The 21,715-nt window shown below is 36.8% G+C and overlaps 2 protein-coding genes and 1 long non-coding RNA gene across 8 annotated transcripts in view; 2 read left to right on the forward strand and 1 right to left on the reverse strand.

Annotated features, from left to right (window-relative positions):
• The window catches only part of LOC110837135 (uncharacterized), a 61,076-nt gene extending 47,342 nt beyond the window's left edge, over positions 1–13,734 (forward strand). For all 6 annotated transcript variants that reach the window (XM_087351610.1, XM_087351612.1, XM_087351609.1 and 3 more), the window contains 6 exons: positions 815–877; positions 1,199–1,388; positions 1,963–2,107; positions 3,329–3,481; positions 4,653–4,841; positions 5,231–13,734. In XM_087351610.1, coding sequence (XP_087207736.1) covers positions 815–877; positions 1,199–1,388; positions 1,963–2,107; positions 3,329–3,481; positions 4,653–4,841; positions 5,231–8,156 — 3,666 coding nt within the window. In that variant the 3' untranslated portion in view covers positions 8,157–13,734. The remainder of the gene's footprint in view (positions 1–814; positions 878–1,198; positions 1,389–1,962; positions 2,108–3,328; positions 3,482–4,652; positions 4,842–5,230) is intronic.
• LOC147873384 (uncharacterized) lies at positions 12,486–15,131 on the reverse strand. The gene is made up of 2 exons (XR_015535878.1): positions 15,069–15,131; positions 12,486–14,538 (listed from the first exon to the last, which is right to left on the reverse strand). It is a non-coding gene; the product is annotated as an uncharacterized LOC147873384 (long non-coding RNA).
• Positions 15,132–15,173: 42 nt separating this feature from the next.
• Positions 15,174–20,682, forward strand: LOC110837109 (isochorismatase domain-containing protein 1). Its single transcript, XM_022078939.2, has 4 exons — positions 15,174–15,430; positions 17,097–17,306; positions 17,668–17,784; positions 19,252–20,682. Exons 1-4 carry the CDS (start codon positions 15,299–15,301, stop codon positions 19,402–19,404), a joined length of 612 nt encoding a protein of 203 aa, XP_021934631.1. The 5' UTR covers positions 15,174–15,298; the 3' UTR covers positions 19,405–20,682.
• The last annotated feature ends 1,033 nt before the right edge of the window (positions 20,683–21,715 follow it).

Here is a 21,715-nt window from a genome sequence, read left to right on the forward strand (position 1 = left end):
GAATGCCAGAAATACTTGGGAGGTATCAAGTTGGATTCTCAGCCAAAGCGCTGGCTACTTAAGTGGTTTTATAGTTTTCCTCTGTCCCTCTAGGCAGATGTTTTGATAATAGATTTAAATAGGTCGTAACTAATCCCCAGTGCTTCCAGTTAACAACATATAATGATCCCTTGTTCTCATTAAGCACTGAAGAACTTCGTAACTTCATAGAGCATAATTAATTGTATGAGTTAATGAACCTGACAGTCATTTGACTTCTGTTGGGTATTGACAGAACATTAAGAACCAAGGAGCTTTTTAAATATGTTAAGTTTTGTTTAAATTGTTGCTTTTGTCAAATTACAAATTTGCATTAATGTAAGACGCCGATTTATAGAAAATCGCATAGTAAAAACAACCCCAGTACCTCCGCAGAGATTAAATTAGTCCTTTGAAAGTTTAAAGCGCCAGGAATGAAATTGCATAAGAGCAAACTCGCATATGCAAATGTTTGCTTTTCACAAACAGCTTTTATCGATTCATCGATCTCATTGGAGTAAATCCGCGTTAACGAAACATACGTAATTGCAGAGATGACTGTATTTATAATTTTTATTTAAAATCAGCGATGTAAGAATTACGATTTAGTATAAGATTCAGTACGAGATACATTGTAAAACGTTATAAATAATAGTAAAATATATTTCTTTCACTTTTTGACTTGCTGGTTTTAAAATCGGCGTTATTCTGAATCGGCGCAAATCGAGGGTTACCTGTACATTACCAGACATTTATCTTAATCACTAAAAATAGCAGTACTTTCTTTCACTTTCAGCTGATAGTGACTGGTCTGATTGTCATGTGTTTGGCTGGAAGAAGAAACCGTTATGGATACCTGGTGAGTCCATCCTCAGTGATATACATAATTTTAGATACTATATTAAATAGTAGTGGAAAGGTTAGGTTAGGTTAGTTGAGTTGAGTTGTCATTTATTGAAATAAAATATAATAACTTTCAAGTATATGTCATTTATCCACACACATTAACCTAACATAACGTAACCTAACCTAACCTATTTTTAAAGTGATGTGTCCCGATAACCCACAAGTACCGATGTAACAAATATAGATGAAATGATGAAGAAATTGAACTTATACTACTGTTTGAGGCAACAAAGAGTCATGCATATAGAGAAGTTGTAAGACATTCTGCTTTCAGATCAAGTTATGTGGTGGTTGCTGTTTGGGCTGCGCAGTGCTGTGTGTGATTGTCACAATCACCACGACAGTGATCCACATGAACAGGCTGCAGATGCTGAGAGAGTGCGTCTACACGAGGATGACGCAGACTTGCACGTGTTATCCCGTGTCAATGGAATCTGCAACAACGGCAAGAGCTACTTCTGACAGTAAGTAATTCCACTGAGCACTGAGATATATTCTTCATATTTATATTGTAAATTCATATAAAATTTGATCAAGTTTACAAATGATTTTTAATTGCATAATACTTTGTATATATCACAACATTGAAGTCTGTAACTTTATCTGAAACATTTTCCTTCATTTTGAATATTTAGTGAGATAAATGTAAGATCTCTTATGGCTTTCGAGTAAAGTGGTGGTTATAATTGTAATTTCAGAAACAAGAGATTTGAGCCTGGATTGTTGGTTTTTTGGCTCTTGTCCGTCATCTGATATTATATAATACACAATGTTTTGAGGACTGGCAATGGCTTATAGGGGTTGGAGTTTATATCAAGGCAGGAAGGTTATTACATAAATTGGTAACAAAAGAATAAAACATTTTACCAGCAGACGTTCAAATATTGTTCCTGAATTTGCTTGAAGAGGCTACGAAGAAATGAGAAAACCATGTCAGGATTATTAATCTTATAAGATGATGTTGCTTTTATAGATCTTTATGAATGGGATTCAGTTATTACAGACGCTGTGATGCGATCAAATATGTCTGTGTTTCAGTCGTCCACTACGTGTTCAACTCGACTCCAGACTGTGAGGTGATTCATGGTGCCCTCTATTCTTGCCTTCGTGCCATGTTTGGTCTGTCGGTCATTGGAATTCTTGTCTGTATTTTCTCCTGTATGCTCATCTACCAGTTACTAAGGTATTACAATTACATTTTTTTACTGATCTGAGACCCATTTCAGTCATACCACCAGTTAAAAATAATATCGTGACATAGCACGGACACGCGTGTAACTTTCAGCTTCGAAGGGTTAATCACAATTATCCCGTCATGCGTATAAATGGATTTAGATCAAGGTTCCCATAGCGCGGCAGATTCTAACATTGTCAGGCAACTATCAGACTCAGAAAACAAAAATTATATAATTCTACTTGGAGGAGCACGGTGGGGAAAAGCGGGGAGACCCAAAAGGAGATGAAAGAATTGGAAAGGCTTTCAAATGTTATAATGTAGCTAATAGTTTTTTAAGGAATAAAGATATAATGTAAAATTACAATATACAATGTATACATTAAAAATATATTATTTATAAATAAATTATTATTATACAGAGCAGAGACATGGACATGAACTAAGAGAAAAGAAAGTAAACTTCAAGCAGTTCAGATGAAATTCCTGAAGGAAACAGTAGGAAAAAGCAGGAGAGGTAGAGTTGTAAATATACACATTAATGGATAAAACAAAGCGGGAGGAAATACATAACCAAATTATGAGAAGGAGATTGAAATGGTTCGGCTATGTTATAAGAATATGCGAGCATGAGATTCCAAAAAGATTATTGGAAATTAATTTGAGGGGAAGAAGGCCCAGGGACTGACTGTGTATGAAATGCATATACCAAGTCAAGAGAGATGTAGAGAGGAGAGTTTGAGACCGGAGGAGGGTAAATGAAATGCAAGAATAGGAAGATACAGACAGTTAGGGACTCTGTGCAAATGTTGACCCATAAATGTAGAAATCATTTATAGAAGATGTAAAATTTTATATTTAACTGACAGTAGTTCTTCCTTGGTGAAATGAAATGGAAGTTCCTATCATCTATTTTAACACGTTTTATATTTTATCCTTGGCAGAGAGTAGCATATTATAAAATAAAATGCACTGGTACCACACTTTAATGCAGTCGCTGGGACTCACATCGTGTGCCGACATTACAAGTGGGGCTGTGTTACAATTGATTTGTTAAAAAGTGCCAAACTAAATGACAATTCTGAATCCTAAAGTTAAATTCTATACTGCAGCAGACTCCACGATCCAAGCGCAGTAGTGACGGCTTTCTTTTGTACAAGTATCCGTGTCAGTATTGGAAATAATAATAAAAGCTTAAATATATAAATGTTTTGTAACTGTGTCTGGTAGCCATGAAAAGAAGAAAATGTACTGGGAACAACTGGAGATGAGATGCCGATATCTGTATCGTCAACAACGAAATCCACATCATTGCGCTTGCTGTGATGAGTGCCAATATCCACCCCCACATCAGCTCTTTCCATGGGAAGTCATGGATGATAGGTAAAATAGAAGATAGTGGGAAGAAATATTTAAATATTAACAGAATCACAATAATTGTAATGAATAAAACCAATATAAATTTTATTTTTTGTTCAATGATGAATGAGGTTCACTTTTGTAAATTCTGTTTTTATTTTTGTAATGTGTCACTGTTTTGTTTGGAACTTGGAAATAGCACGACTATTAATTTTAATAAAAATGTTTGTAAGTAGAGCTGGAGGAGACAACTGCATTCAAGCCAAGAGCGATACTGAGATCCAGTTCCTAATAAGTAGATGTACAGCCTTTATAAAGTGGAAACTGGACTGAGAAATATTACAGGCTACAATAATTTGTAATAATTGTGATAATAAAATAGCATAATTTTACTAATACTATTTCCAAAATAAATTAATAATCATGTTGCACTTATTATTACACATCTACAAAGCAAATCAGCAAATAAATGTCACCATGATTTATAAACATGCAAAAGAAAGTATAATGCACAGGCCAGACTGTATAAAGTGTGTCTGTATTTAGGAGGTAGATGACCTGAAGGTGGGCTGAGAATAATAATACCAACTGAACAAATTTCTATAGGCTTCTCAGCAAATGTTAAAATAATAGACCATAACTGTTTCTATGCTTATTATTCCTCCTACATTATATTATTCATAAGGAGAGTGAAAATCATTTTCTATGCTGAAGAATCTAAGAAGTCGATAGAGTGCTTGAAAGTGATCTGTGAATTATCATCTTAAAGGCTTTCATATGATTTATCAAACATTTCAAAATGCTACAGTGATCTGATTCAAGCTGTTTGTACTTGCATGGCAGATTTGCTCGTGGCAAAATTTATAGAATTTCAAGATTGACTGTGATAAAATTAATGTAAATTCCTGTGCTGTTGGTAGAATTTGAATCCTTGACCACCCTGTTATCTATCAATAACAAAACTACTACTATTAATTAGGAAACAGTAAAATGTAAATAATAAATTACTTACAGTCCACGACTGTAATCTTGAGACTTGCAGGGTGAGGAAGTCGGGTGAAGGAAAAAGATAGCGTCTGCCTTTAACGCTATGGACTTACATTCCTTGCAAGTCTCAAGATTACAGTCGTAGACTGTACTTATCAGTGAATGAGGGAAATTCTCTTGAAACTAACATTTAAATGTTTATAAGCAGGTACTGGACACCTGGCAGGATTGGTAACCTCTACTCTCCAAACCCTGGAGAGGATACCGGAGCTGTGAACATGGGAACGCAGAGGTTACGTGGGCAGGAGCGTACATCATCAGGATGGAGCTGGCGTAGATTGCCGTGGTCACGGGGATCAAGCACTAATACTGGACCAGTACCTGACCACTCGCATAGGTACAGACTGAACCTTATGAAAGTCTGCTATCCAGTCTTCCATCATTCTAAAACTACTTTCATTCAAAAGATGACAGTGTAAATGAAATAGCTGTCACTGCTTTTTAACACAGATTTCTTTGAGCACTTGTTATTTCACAATGTTGTACCTGCTGCAATTTTGCTTTCTTTCTCTACAGTCAAATTTGGATGTTATAATTTCCAAGATTTTTGCGCAAAATAAATTTAAATTGAGACAAAAGATATAATGTGGCTGCACTAGTATATTACTTACATCAAAATGTGAATTTAGAACCTTCTTTGGCATTACCATCACTTGATCTTAACGTCTTGTACGACAGTTTCAGAACTCTGGTAGTAGGTTGGTTAATAAACTTTTAAATTCACAGAGAGGGGCCGGGAAGTGGTGTACAAAATTGCCGACATGCAACCAGCAGTCCAGATAGCCAGTATGGTTTCAGTAGTCATCCAGCACCAGTGGAAGGTACTTCCCCATCTGTTCCTGCTAATGTGGAAGGTAATCCTAATTCATATATCAGAGATCCTCATGGAGACCCAGTTATATCCCATCCGCCAGGAAGCTTTACTGGTCCCAGAACTTTGGGGCCATTTGTAACTGAAGGAAGTATGAAGGCCATTCAGCAACCACAGGGCTATGCCCAGCAATACTACATGTGGGGACCACCCCCTCCATATTCCAATCCTCACTCTGGGAACAACTCGCATTGCAATAGTCCTGCAAGACGGGAGCCTATAATGAACTTACTTCAAGGACATCCAGGGCCAACAGGCAATATTACAACTGGAAGTCCGTCTCGGTTACATTATCAACACCATCATCATTTACACCATCATCACCATCATTGTCAGATGAATCAGCAAGGTGCCAATAGGGGTGTTCCAGTGGCTGCTGATGACCAAAGTGTAATGTCAGGACAAGGTGGTCTCCTGAAGAACTTGCAGCGGCACCGAGGGGGTGTACGGAGATTCCAGGACCAGAGAAGGTTTGATGAGTTCTCATCTTCATCAGGTGATGGTGTGATCAACGTCAGTGATGGTGATAAAAGTGTGATTGTTGAGAACTATGTGAATACAAGTGAAGCTGAAATTGCAACATCAGGTGAAGTTACTACAAGCGAAAACAATACTGATTCTTCTGTCAGTAAAGACAGAGTTAGCAACACGCTACCCGCAAGGAAGACTAAGAAGCGCATTGATATATCTTCAGTAAAATCTGTAGGAAATATTCCTTACTCTTCAGAACATCAAGTTGGAAGTCCAAAAACATCACCAAGCCATTTCAACAGCGGAAATAATCCAAATGATGTTAGTGGTAATGGCAGTGGTGGTGGTTGTGGTGGAAATGGAGGTGGGAGTTTTCCTAGGACAAATGTTCAGGTTCTGTTTGGGCAACAGGGCTGTCAACTTTTAGACCATTATCATAACACTAACCATGATGATGCATTGTCAGCAGAAGACACACAATTGGTAGCAGAGAAGTATCCTCATTCATTACCATCGAGTTCAGCACTAGTGAGGGGAAAGGACGGGACAGTTAGTGGCGTTCCGCCTGGCGGTATGTCTCCTCGAATGAGGTACATGTCACATTTGCAAGGTGTAACAAATGCAGCCTTTCAAGGACAAGAAGTTCTTGAGCTTCAGGAGCAACAGGAACAGATTCTGCATGGCAGAAATGAGCCAACAGAATCAGAAGTTTATTTTGCAGATGTATCATCTTGCTGTAATGTTTCAGTAAGAAATGATGGATCACTGTATGATGAAGCTCTTGACCCACAAAAGCACAGGCTGATGATGATAAATAAAGGAGAAGAACCAGGCATTTCAACATCTGGTGGGCATTTCCAGAGGTTACCAGAGTCCTACCAGATGTACCATCACCAGAGAAGACTTCTTCAAGCTGAGGTTATGAATTCTTCAGGAAGTAGTCATCAGTTTCAAAGACTTCCTTTGCAAGAAGGTGTAATCATGACAGATAAAGGACACCAACATCATCACAGACTGATATCAGAAGGCAGTGCTTTAGTTGTGACTTGTGAGGAACAAGAACTTACTAGTAATTGTTTTAGCTATCAAAGACAATCATCAAACCGAAACCGTTTACCATTTCCTTTACCACATCATCATCTATCAGAGCAAGATTCTTCAACAGTTGAAGAAGATGTGCAAGAAGGTATAGGATGTAAAAATTTAGTTACTACCAATAGAGAATGTATAGATGCCGAGAGCATGAGGAAAATGTGCGCGCTAAATAACGCAAGATCCGATATCCCCAAAGATCCTGCACAGCAAAGTTTAGTAGCGTCAAGCAATAGCAGTGCCACACCATCAGCAGACAATAATGACGTAGCTTTCGTGTCACCCATGTCAGTTTCCGCATCTTCGCCTGGTAGTTTTCCAACAGAAGAACTTGAGAATTGTGGAAGTTATTATGACAATCATAACAACTCATCAGAAGTTGTCAGTTCTTCAGGATCTACATCTGCAGTATGTAGTCCAATGAGTTCATCAGGAAATGATGTGTTTGGATCACCTTCTCACGGCTATCCGTGTCCTCAAAATATTCCTTATGATCAGGGTCCAGCTTTTCAACAGGCAAGTAGACTGCATCATATGCAGCACAGAAATAATAATTATCATGAAGTAACAACTACAGACTTTGTTCAGCTTCTTGGTGCAGAACAACACTTCCTTGCACCTGACGCGCAGTATGAGACTATACCTCAACAACAACAACAACAAAACATAGCACAAAATCCTCAGGTATACCAACGTCACATACACCAACAAAATTTTCCTCCAACACAACGAGAAGACGTCAATGGCAACACACCTACAAATAGTCCAGGAAAAAATCTCTCTTCCACTCGACAAGGAGGTATAATAGTTTCATCAGCGGCCCTGAACGTCGGAGGAAGTCTGACTTCTCCAGCAAGAAGACGACTGAACCTCCCCCTGCACGTCACATCGGCTGTCAGTGGAAACATGAATGTTATTAGCACTTCAAACAACAATACAATTGTAGAAAGCATATACCACACTGCGACAAGCACCGAGGAAGAGGAGTCGGAATCACATCAACCTCAGTCATCATCTAATTGTTACAGTGATGCAACAATGGATTCTGGTTGCCATAGCGGTTCAGAGTTTGCAACAAGGCGACGGGGTGGTAGCTCAAGGGCCTCAGCCCGAGGAGGGACCAATAAAGAACATTCCAGGGCACTGGGAACAAGGACAGATGAAGATGAACGTGGGGAAGAGGTTACAGTTACAACCATGAGATCTGTCAATGTGTGAGAAGCATGTGACACATATTTATAACTCTCGTAATGTCCAGTTCTTGGAAAGTGTGGCCATTTTACAAATTTTCTTTTTTAAGAAAATGGACTGAATAAATGCATTGATCCAGTCATTTATCTTCTAAGCCAGTGTTTCTCAACCTTCTGGTACTGTGGACCTCTGGTTAAGAAATACCGTACTAAGCCCCTTATCTGTATGATAAGAACTGTTAGATGTGCATATTTTCACGAGAATAGGCATTTAGTTCCATGTGATAGGATGCTCACCAATCTGTTCCCATACTGTGTGTCTAATGTTGTATTATTAAGATGGTATGTAATACTTAGTTTTCTCACGGTGCAAAACAGGGACATTAACTGAATTGGTGCAAACCTAAATTTGTATTTTAGTCAATTAAAGCCTACAGGACAAAATTCTGTAACTGCATTGCTAAATATAATTGGAATACTGTTCAAAAGTTAACATCTGAAAAGAGAAAAAGTGTAAATTAAACAGGTGAGAAAAGGAGAACTGCCAATGCTTAACAGATCATTGGGTTACACAGAGAACGAGGGAGATGAGGGCTAGACCCAGGTTCCGTGGTATTGCAGCCTGCCTGTCATGCCAGTCCCTGGTAGTGATGTCTGTCAAGAGAAAACAAAGTACAAGCAACTCTCGGATTACGAACGAGTTCCGTTCCAAGACGTTGTTCGTTATAAGTTTTTGTTCGTTATAAGTTTTTGTTCGTTATGTATATCTTGAATTCCTTAGCTTTTACGATATGTATCGCATACATTAGCAGCCATTTTAAAGCATTAAAACCATGTACTAATTATCATATAATAATTTTCTGATAATTATTGTAATAAATACATTTTTTAAAAGTTTATTTATTTAAATCTTACAATTATGTTCACTATACATTTGGCATTTCGTTTCATAAGGAACTCTATCTATTGGCGACTTTAAGAAATTTTGAATGAATTGCGACGTTCGTTACAGCGAATGTTCGTAAACCGAGAGTTACCGGTACTTGAAGAAAATTCTTCTCCAGAATCACATTGTCTACCATAAAGCCCTCTTGATTTTGACTATCCTGAGATCTGACTCTGGCCTCCAGTCAGTGCCATTTTCTCTTCATTAAAATATATTCACAGTGTTGAGAAGGCACTGGTGTCGTATTCATTTAAATGTATTATGAACTGTTACTTCCTCTAGCTGGAAAGTGCTGCTCGCTTTCTCACTTATAGGTACAAGTTACAAGTTACATGTATGCCTAGCAAGATAGTTCCGGTATGTTCGCACTATTAATGGCTATAGATTATCATTGGGAGGATCTTTTTCCATCAAAGCATGATCTCTCTGACCTTACCAAACTGCATCAGTGATGTCAGCATGGGTGGGATATCTGGTGCCTGTCTGATTGAGGACTCCCCAAGGATATTTCCATACTGAAAAATAAGTAGATCTTTAAGTATAAAGTGCATTCTTCTAGTCCGATTTTAATCAGAATTGGAATGTACTGACCAATTTTTGTGACACTTTCCAACATTAAATTTCCTGAAAATTGGTTCAGTGGTTCTATAGTTATATGCAACAGATGTACAGACAGACATGATGAAGCTCATAGTAACATTTTTATAACACTATTATGAGTGTGGGTCTGAGGCGTGGGCCTTGTGCCGCTTGGTCGCTGGGACCGTGTGTTCGAATCCCACTCAAGCCATGGATGTTTTTCTGTGTTGTGCTGTCCTGTATACATGTAGAGGCCTTGCGACGGGCCGATCCCTCGTCCAAGGAGTCCTACCGAAAGTCTATAGATCAAGCCAACTAAAAAGTTGGGGCCCACAGTGCTCAGGCACTTGAAGAATGGGTCGTTCAAGTATCCCAGTTATAAGTGTATCTGAAAACTAAAATGGCATGTGATTTGAACATTATATCATTCAGTTAAAATCCCTGGCTAAGAGGTTAAAAATATTGCACTTAATGTTAGTGTGTTTATAGACTTCATGGATGTGAGAAAGGTACCTTGAAGAGATAATGTGATGATTTGTACTGTATTTTTAGAGAATATAACTTGCCAAAAGATGTATAGTGATTGCAAACTATACATACTTCCAAACAGCCAGACTGGCATTTATTTTTCTGATTATCGAGCTAATATAAATACTTCAAGCTCCATTCAGCTCATCACTGTATTTTTGTTACAAAACAGCTGATAACAAAGTGAAGCTGCAGCTTTACAATGGTTTCCATTCTTCTGCCAGTACAAATTCTGCACTTTTAGCACTAAATACATAATATTTTATGAACAAATTGTACATGAAATTGCATCTTCTGGATGTCTTTTATTATTGTTTTCCGGTTTCTCAGTGTTCACACAAAGTATGCCTCTTGAATAGGAATAAATACAGCACACCCTTGCTGCTCATTTGGGTCATGTCCTTGAAAAAACCTCTCTAATGGTAAAACTGTGATGTGCAAAGTTCAGAGCTTATGGGGAAAATAGGTTCATGGGTACCAAAGACACATGTAATATGGCACTTTGTGTACTATAATTAATCATTAATAAACCTTAAAATACGTGTGTTGGTGTTTATTGGGATATTATTGGCATTCCTGGCTGCAAGTTGCCAGGGAGATGGAACACAAGGGCAACAGCCAGTTCTAAGAATTATGAAGTACACTTAGTATGGCATGATATCTGCGTAGCTAGTGAAATGGGTGCGTAGATGTCTCCAACAAGAAACACCTTCTAAGAACCCATTATATTTGCTGATGACACAAGTGCAGTAATTTATAGTAATCATTTTTCTGATTTCTGTACAGTGTTGTAGTTTTCTTTCATATGAGTAAATGGTTAACTGCTAACAATTTGGTCATAAATATAGCTAAAGCAGATGTAAGAAATAAATAATTCACCACAATATGATGAAAAGAATATTTAAGAGTCAGTTCAGTGAATGCAAAAAAAAAACTCCAAGCTTCCACTGTGTCACAGTAAGAGGGGAAAGGAAGACAACAAAATGTCTGTCTAAGCATGTTTTGTTTCACTGAATACACATTTGATACACTGATGTTTACACTACACTGCATTTTGTGAATCAATGTAAGTATAATACAATAGCTATGCAAGCACATGACTTAACCTCCTTACAGTCTAAATGTAATAATTTCACATCTGATAATGTAAAGAAAGATTGGGTTATCTCTTTACATGTGCTGTCACTTTGCTCTCTTCCTCTTCTTCTGATTTGTGTATTTATAATGGTAAATAGAGCTTAAAGTTTGAAGATGGCTGTCTTCTGGGTTATTGCACCATGGATGGATGAAAGCAGGAAAGACCTCTGAAACATTGGTAATTTTCTACCAGACTACATGGAGCAACAACCCAGAAGACAGCCATCTTCACACTCATTGCTGTGAATACCTCATACCCTTCTAAGCTGTTATACACTCTTATTAATCTGTTGATGGATTCCTAATGCTTAAAAATAACACATAACCTTTCTAAAGACCTTTGGATTTTATGTATTATAACATCTAATTATACATATGGATTTTGAATAACATTTGAATACTTTGTGTGAAAACTTTACTTTACTTTGAATTGCATGTATCTCTGTTTTGTATTTTTATGACTACATCATATTATCATTCTGAATACCTTTTGGATCCATGATATATGTGTGTGTATTATATATTAACAATCTAATGAATCCTCATGATGATCAGCTGCTATAATTCAGGTTGTGTAGGATGATTTTTAGTACTGTAATGTATGATTCTATTTAAAAAAATATAAAACTTTTCTTTTATAAAATGTAATAAATATGCACTACAGCATAAAATTCAATAACTTTTAGGTGAACACGGCACCATTACTAATGGAAATTTATGGTCTCATTTCTGAATATGGTTACCAAAAATGGAAGAAAAGCAGAATTCTCACTCTTATATTGCTTGAGTCCCATCCTGCACTGATTTATAGGTTCTTTTGTCAGAGATCTTAAACAGCATACACTAAGCAACAGTATATCATGATTTCAGATATTACATCAATTTGTGTTCTTCCAAGAACATAAGCTTTAATGAATGGTAAGCTAATGGAGATTTAAATTTAGTGATTGAGAGAGGTCTTCATTCAGAGCCATATTAATTTAACACTACGAAAAAATTACATATAATTAAATATTGAGGCACATCTAAAGCAGTTTTATTTACATGATAACTCAGAAGAGTGCGATCTTCAGAATCACTACCTTGAAAACCTCAAACCATGAAGAAATCTGTTATTCTGCTTTGTATAGAAGTACATGTAGGCCGACTTAGTAGTCCATGGACAAGTGTTTTAATGCAGTCTTTCCATTCTATGAATGTTGATAATATTTGGATGTGAATATGTGAGATTGTTTGGCAAGACTTTTAAGAATGTCTTAATTGATATGGTGGATATCATTGTCTCTTGGATATAAAATTCTTTTATTAATGTAATATGTACAGCCAATTACAGACACCCTCTCCCCAGTTACTTCTCTGATTAGTTAGGCAGTGTTCATAAGTTGTTATGAAATAGAAACAGCATTACTTCCTAAATATGCATGAGATAATATGTTGTTTGTAAAAGAACCCTCTGAACTTCATGTCCTTCATTCTAAATAATTTAATTCTGATTGTGAGTTGTATTCTTATAGTAGAGTATGAAAAGGCTTTCTCTGGAATTATATTTATCAAATATAGTTCCTGAATTGTTGATTTTTAATTACCTGTCAAGTTAAACAGGCCATTTCTATGTGATGTATTATGTTTATAATCTGATGACTGATATATATGGAATGTGAAATGCTGTCAGTATTCATCATCAAATTCAATTCATTTTATACAGAATTGAAAGAATTTCTTGAAAACACAAACCTAGATTTCCACATAGAGCAATTAAGGTCATGTCCAAGTGCTTTAATCTGAAAATTTGTCATTTTGGCCTATTATACATTACTAAGACTACTGAATATAATTCTGGCAAAAAAAAACATGTGTAGATTTTGTATAATTGGCCACTGGATATGTACTCATACACTCATCATATTTATTAATTGTTCTCTTATAATTACATAAATACTATGCAATAACTACATTTTGATCATGCATGGTGATACAGCATTACAAAAATGTGTGTTGCAGAAACACGATGACAGATTACAAACTGCCCCTGAACTATATGATTTAATTCTGAGTTGCATTTGCCCTATTCAGAGTAAGGGGTGGAAACTATCTGGAATGAGAAATAACTTATATGATATCAATATTGATATTTTTATACCCTGTTGTTTCCAATAGGCCATTCTCCTAGTTGTTTCCAATCCATAGACAGTATCCACATTGTCAAATTTGACTTGTGGTTTTAATGGAACTCCTTACTGCCTAAAATGGAACGATATTGCTATTGTTTTCTCTGTATTTATCAAAAGACTGTATAAAGCCATAATTACAACTCATTCATAGCTCTATTGCTTGTTTTGGATAATGTTTCCTTTTTGTGCTGTTAAGAAAATGTTTGTGTCATCAGCAAATAAAATTGTCTTTGTCTCTTGAATAATTATTGGAAGATCATTTACGTACAAGAATAGTATCTCTCCAAGAACTGAATCCTGAGGCACACTATGTTTCATTTCTCTTCAGGCTGAAACATTTTTCTTGTTTTAAGTTTATTTCAATAAACTTGTTCTGATGTGTTATATATATAATTAGAACCATTAACTTGCTGTGCTTGTAATTCTATATGAATTCAATTTTGGCAAGTATAATGATGAGCTTAAAAATCTGTACTCCTCCCCCATTATTTTCAGGGTGATTAAGTCGAGAAGAATGAGATGGGCGGGGCATGTAGCGCACATGGATGGGACAAGCGGTGTGCACCGGGTATTGGTTGGTAAGCCTGAGGAGAAGAGACCACTGGGGAGACCTAGATGTAGATACGTCAGGCGGGATCTATGGGAGATAGGAGTTGAAGGAGACTGGATTTTGTTGGCCCAGGACAGGGTCCGGTGGAGGGCTTTGGTTAATTCGGTTATGAACCTTCGGGTTCGGTAAGCCATCTAGTTAGTTAGTTAGTTATGATTCCACGATATCTAACATGCTTCAGTTACATTAAAAAATATTCCTGTTAGATTTACTTTTCACATGGAAGCCTGTATATTTGGTGTTTCAGGTAATCTTTCTTTTATCTAAATCCATTTTTTGGGCTTCTATTAATATTCTGTCCCCTCAGGGACCCACATTAGTGGGTACCCGAGCCACCCAGTGCTTGGGAGTATAGCTGGGCCACCCTAACTCCAGGGGCTGTAAATACGGAGGTGATGTCTTCCAGGTTCAGGGTTGGGCTTGGGGTTCACAACCCTACCTGTAAAAACCAACTTGTTACAAAATCAGATGAGGCAAACAGATTGTCTGTGAATAAGGAACAAAGTTTTGAAGAAGGCCAAGGCCCACACAGGGCTGTACAGCCAAAGATAATGATTAATATTATGTTTATTGCTATACAGATGTTTTGCATCACTTTTTCTAAGAAAGCATGGATCTGTTGCGAGTGTCCAATGAGGAAATTAATAGGAGGAAGGTAATTCGTGAACCATTCACCGCATAACATCCTAGTTCGCCTCGTGAATTTGCCTAGCTGCCTCGGTCACAAACGATTCAAAGAACGAACCTCCAGTTTATTCCGAAGTTACTGCTCGTGAAATCATGTTTCCCCAACTATTTAATTTTTTAACTACCTGATTTAATAAAAAAATTGATATCTTTCGTAAATTAAGAACAAATCATTTTCAAGCTGTTTTTATAGTAATGTTCATTGATATCCCTTCATTTATTATTTACTTGACCTACTATTCAAAACGAGAGATGATAGTGTTGTGCTATCGTCCATCATACCTATGTAACATGACAACTGATGGACAGTGTTCCTGTGATGGTTTTGGTGTATCTGTGGTAATAGGTATAACCTATGGCGTGGACTTTGGTGTGAGTTCGTACTTGTGATCGGGTTATCTGTGTGCAGGATGAAGTTGTCGAAGCGTAGGTTGTAAGAGGTTATTCTGTACCTTTAACACACACACTGTTCAAATTTGTTGCCTTGAAGGAACGTTCTGCAAGACAAGAAGATGTCACGTTCACTTTTAAAGTATGGTCAGTTGCCAGAAAAACGAACTGCATTCTTTTTGTGCGATATACAGGAAAAATTCCGCCCTGCTTTATCACATTTTGAGCAAATACTTGAAGCTGCAAAGAAATTGGTATGATAATGTGAATAAAAAACCGAAATTATGATTTTCTTATCATATGGACTGCTTACGTAGGAAGCTGTAGAATGGACTGTACTGGTTTTTCAGTAACAATATATGCTGCCCAAAATATGAGCTCGCTAAATTGCTTCTGTTTGTGTCGTGTATTTGAAAGAGCAAATGTTTGTCAAGGATGAAACATCTTGAATTACTTCTTGTGGAGTGTGTCATCTGTGTTGTCAGCCATTGATTTTAACGTTTTTTTCAGAGAATAAAGTTCCATTTTACATGGCTTGAAAGGGGAGAAAAAACAGTTTTGCCAAGGATTCGTGATCAACATTTAAATCTAGAAGAAACATTATAGATAAATAATTGTTAGTGTTGGTCAAATGGGTTGTAACGTCAGGGCACCCTCATGGCCTTGGGGTGAGAAATCATCCCTAAAGGCGGATGGGTCAACAGCATAGGATGCGGAAGGCAAGGGGAATCCACCACCGCATTAAAGATCCTCAGGATTTCCCAAGTATGAGCAGCTCAAGAGCTGCTGCCAACCAATCCTAGGATTGATTACAACAGAAGAAGACTGTCTCAGTCTTCAGCTCTGTCGATGAAGGCAGTGTATTCATGAAAATGGTATCTGTAAGTCCACATGGCATTACAACCCAGAAGATCAACATCAACATATCTCTGCAGTGAGAACCTCAGATCAAAAATATAGAAATTGTGGTTTCATAACTGATGCAGCATCATTGGAATGGATTTTTTGCAGACAGGATGACATCATATGCCATTCCATCCCATTTTAACTCATGGAGCTGAGTCTTTCTTGGGAATCTAGTAGTTCTTTTACCATTTATTCTTTATTAAGCCTGAATTATTATTTGTTTATATAATGTTATTAATATGTTCACAAGAACCCTACCCAGAGCCAAATGAAGTAAGTCTGTTTCTGTAAGATCCATATTAACACTTAATCATTGATGTGTGGTATGTGATACTGCAATAGAAACAATATCTTGTTTTTACTGAGAAACTGGCATGCAACGATCTGATGTTCTCAGTACCTTCTTATCTTTTGTTTATAAATTTCATATTTTCTTTTCTTTTTTGGTTGTTTGTTGCAATTTGTATCAGAACATTTAGTTTGGTGGCAGGAGACCACACATTAACCAGTTATGTGACTTTCTTGACTTTGCTACTGTCATCTACACCATGAGTAAGCATGTGGGAGCTTTGAAGTTTGTTACATCTCGTGATCCCAGTTTTGGAGAAATGTTTGGGTACCTGAAAGAAGGTTAGAATGATGTTGAGAGTGAATTTGAATGTATAATTTGGAAAATAACCCTAGCAGGAGTAGAGTGAAAAGAACAAGAAATTTACCCATTGAAAATTTTCACTTAAACATTCTGGTCATAGAAACTGTTCACTTGATTAATGTCCTTTCATGCATATGAGGTTCTGTCAGTATTTTTAAACACAAAAAGTGAAAAAGTTTGGGATGCACTGTTAGTGTGCACTGCTGTTAAAATATTTTAACTCCTGGCATATACACACACATTTGTATATGCAAACATTGAAATCTGTGTCTCTTTCATGCGACAAGTAGAAATTTAAGTTTATTGCATATGTAAATGTACATTTCCAAGTATATTCTATTTTAACAGTTGCTGTTTTACAGGTTCAGGTCTCCAAGATTTTAAATGTCCCTCTTGTAGTGACAGAGCAGAATCCAAAAGGGCTGGGTAAAACGGTGGCAGAGCTGGACATATCTCATGCTCGTGGAGTGTACCCAAAGACAAAGTTCAGCATGGTAGTGCCTGAAGTGGCTGAAGAGCTTGAGACTCTTTGTGATGGGATGCTTGAATGTGTCGTGCTATTTGGCATAGAGGTATGTGCAGGAAGCATATAACCTAATACTGCACTCATATCATGAAACACAGCTTACCTTCCTCTACCATTGTAAGCGCATCACAGTTTTACTTATTTGCTGAAAAGTATTTGGTAGAATTTGTGTACTGCAGCTATGCTTATGCAGTTTTTAAAACTTTCAGCCAGGAATGTCAATGTCATCCTAATAAACATTGACATTAATATCTTTATGTTTATTAAGTATCGTGTCTTCATTTCCCTAACCCCATTTTTCCTGTAAGGTCTTAACATTGTGCGTCATTATTTTACCATTTGTATGGTGTTTCTAGAAAGACGGACAACGAGGGAGTGCCGTATAACATGAACGTGTTTTCTTGCAGGCGCATGTGTGTGTTGAACAGACTGCAGCAGAGTTGTGTTTTCGAGGCCTTCAGGTGCATGTAGCTGCTGATGCTTGCACTTCACGATCACAGGAGGACCGCCTCTTGGCATTTGAGGTGAGGACGTCATATTTTGGTCATGGTTTTTACCATTTTAACCAGAATTAGTCTGTTTTCAGTTGATGTATTTGTTCATTTGCTTTATGCCAATATTGTTTGAGTTTATGTAACTGTAAATTTGTTTTTGCCGTGTGTCCAGGTAAGTTTGCATTATGCTTCTCAGAGTCTTTACTTTATAAACTGCAGCCCCTTCTGTAACATTCTATAATCTGATTCTGTACATCACATTAATAATGCATTTTTACATTTTAGAAAATTAAAAGATGATACATGTTTTAATAGTTGTGTGTGACAAGTTAAATTGAAGCGTAACAGCTCCAGAGAGCCAAAGCCGACTAGCTGGCTGCTGGCCTCAAGTTCTCATGCCTAAGCAGAGGTGAACGATCATCCAACCAGATACAGAGTGACGTGTGGTCAGCACGACGAACCCCCAGCCATTGCTAGTTTTCCTGACCGGATTACGCTACCCATTGTAGCTCCCCAATTTCCCCACGGTGCCATCCACTGGTTAAAAGCTCATAAGAAAATTTCTTCTCCCCCGAGACTCGAACCAGCGAGCACACCTCATTATTTCTCATATTATCTCTTATTTGTTACTAAATGACTGGTATAATTAACTGGATTATAAAATGAACTATGAAATCAACTAAACTATCAAAACTTTCACGTGTTTTAGCATCTGAAGTGCTCAGCACAAACCACAATTTGGGTCTTGGTTTGTGTTTCTTAACATTTTTAATCTCTTTTATACAAAATATGTATAAAATTAATATTTTAGTATTAAGAACCTGTTTGTGAAGGTAGAATAAATTTCCAACTTTATATTTTTTTCACTTAATTTTTCTGTGCAAGAGAATTTAAATGTTCTCAAATAACATGAGTTCAGAGGTCAGAGGGGTTTCGAATTTGCAAAGAGTGTTGGACTAAAATGCCTAATTGAGATTTGAAGTTCTCACACAATTGAGTAAGACGATGGCTGTCTTCTGGGTTCTTGTGCTACGTAGTCTTGTAGGAGTTTACCCAGCCTCCTGTCCAGTGGGTACTGGGGTCCGTTTCTGGTGGTAAAGCATGGCCCGGGCGTGATGCTGACCACTTACCCCCTTTTAGTGTTAAGAATGAGTAGTAGCTGTACCATCTCTCCCCTAAGTGCCAGCATTGGCATGTTATGAAATGGCTTTAATGTTTGGCCACACTTTATATTCCAAAATTTATTATTGAAAAATATTTTTAAAAATTTACAAAATGTCATTTGTTTCATTTGTGGCCGTCTGCAGCCCAGAAACCACCAATGAGAAGTTCCCTTCGTCTCGTATAATTTGATAAATATTCATTCACACAATTTTCATACTGACATGGCTTATCACCTTAGAAAATTTTTCCCATCCTCACTTTTGGAATAAACAGCTGCTAGTTTTTTGAAAAAATAATTTGATAGAGACAATGAACAAATACTCTTCATTGCAGAGACTGCGACAGATTGGCTGTTTCATCACGACAAGTGAAGCAGTCATCTTCCAGCTTTTAGGAGATAAGGAACATCCAAATTTTGCGGATATCCGTCCCCTCATCAAAACGGTTTCACCATACACTGGACTTGCGCACACATCTAAAATATAGTTACCATTCTTTTATATATTCCATACTAACCTAAACAAAGCGAAAGGCTGTGTCCTGTTGGGTCAATATTTTACATTCTGAAGTTCCTTTCACATTACAACCATTAGTAGCAACAGCACGTTGAGGTACAGCGGTTACTTTCGCATAAGATTACTCTTTACTTTGGTGCCGTGAGTTCAGACAGGACTTTCATTCTCTTGAAGTGGATACGAGAAAGAGAATGCGTGAAATGTATTTTACGCTGTTTAATTCAGAGTTGTATCCATATCTAGTTGGGCTTCTTGCGGGTTATTTATTTAGAAATTGATTATATTTATTTGGCCGGGGGCGTGCCTTATAAACCGAATGAAGTAGTATCGTGTTTACAATTTGGACCAGTGATTCTAGCGCTGTCACTTTTCTGAAAATCCGTGACGTCGGTAATATTTTTAAATGTGGGACTGCTGAACTCCTCCATAGCGCTGGGCAGAATTGTCGTTGGATTAAATATGTTGCTCGAAGTAGTAATTAAATTTTTATGCTGAATAAGTAAACTTCGTGCTAATGAATGGGTGTCTTACAGATTATGCTGTTACACCATAAAATTTAATGTTTGCTGCAGAGATGTAATGTGAAAGTTGTTTCAAACAGTGGCCTTTACGACAGTTTTATTATATATATATGTATATGCACAGGGCAAGGTGTTGTTAGTGTTGTATAAAGAGGTGTTTTCTTGATTCATTATGTTGCATATCATGTTACTTGACATGGCATATTATGTTTATGTTATGAAGCTTTCGTGCCAGTGATCTGTTTTTAGTGTAACATAATTATATTGAAATTAATGTTATATGAAAATAAATTTGTTTGTTGTTTTAACATACATTTTGGCTACCCGAAAGATGATAAAATAAGTGAGTGACACGACAGAAATCGTGGTTAACCCTGACTTGTATATGGTAAAGGGACAACTTGGCGTATCAACCCCAGATTTTGGTTCCACAGGATCGAATTTCGAGCAAGATGTTGGTATAATTTGTACCTGATAGCAACGCTCATTGAAGATAGTGATACAGGGACTAAAACTGTGTTCATATTAACAGTACTTTATGTTATTAATTGTTGAATAATTGGCATAGTTCTCTTTACAGCATTATATACTTTATACTTCACAGGGTATATTACGTTGTTCGTTAAAGATAAAAATTGACAGTGGAACCACGGTTCCTAGTTAACGTTGAATAACGTTTAACCGTAGAAATATATTTGTACTGAAACAAAATTTTATTTACACGTTAATGTATACCTTTACGTTTTATCTATATGTGACGTCATCCGCCGCCATCTTATCTATACGTGACGTCATCCGCCGAAAGCTTGTCTATGTGTTACGTCATGTACTCAACACACCCACTCTAGAACCGTTCTTTGTTACCAAATAAATGGCCAAAACTCCTAAACCGTAAGAGTTAGCAGAAATATGTTTGCAAATTTGAAAAGATCGTGTTTATTTACGTGTTTTACTCGCAATATGTCCAGATCTAACTCTTACGCTTTAGACGTGGCAAGCGGTTGAAGTTAAGGAACAAGGGTACAGTTATTACGTGTTTTGGGTAATTATTTCAATATGCATTATAGAATAAAGCAAACAACATGCAGAAAAAGCCCTTTATTTACTCTTTAATTTACAGATAGGTTTATATTCCGTATCTTACATAGGTCTCGCGTTATTAGCAGTTGAAGAAGTTACACACCGGCGTTACCTTACGTCTCGCGGTTACCGTCGAGTGTATCGTGATTTTATAAACGTTATTCAACGTTAAAAATTAAAGTGAATTTAATCACTGAATTTACTAGATATAAAATATTAAACACTGATTATGATTTTAAATTTCGTTAATATTGATTTGTATGTAGGAATGACTTTCTGCAAATGTGTACTTTACAATACACAACTTATAACTTGTAAATATTGTGTTTTCTGGATTACTGGCAGCGTCGTTAAATTAAAACCCCATTAAAATGTAGTTTAGTTGGGCCAAGGTAAAACTAAGCTGACTAAAGGTGGTCTAGACCAGTGGTATTCAACCTGGGATACGCGAAGACATCTTAGGGAGTACGTGAAATTTAAAAAAAATATATTATTTTATGATAAACACTTAATAATCAGTAATGTAATTTATTTTAGATGTAGATTATATACTATGTATAACTTGAATTATAAACCAACAACTTTGGGGGTACAAAGTTGAAGAGAAATTATATCTGGGGGTACGCGAACAAAAAAGTTGAATACCACTGCTGTAGACTACGTTACGTTCATAGATAATTT

This window comes from Zootermopsis nevadensis, unplaced genomic scaffold, assembly GCF_977971745.1.
Source record: "Zootermopsis nevadensis isolate Lab colony 2312 unplaced genomic scaffold, Znev_1.0 Znev_ptg000019l, whole genome shotgun sequence".
Lineage (NCBI taxonomy): Eukaryota > Metazoa > Arthropoda > Insecta > Blattodea > Termopsidae > Zootermopsis > Zootermopsis nevadensis.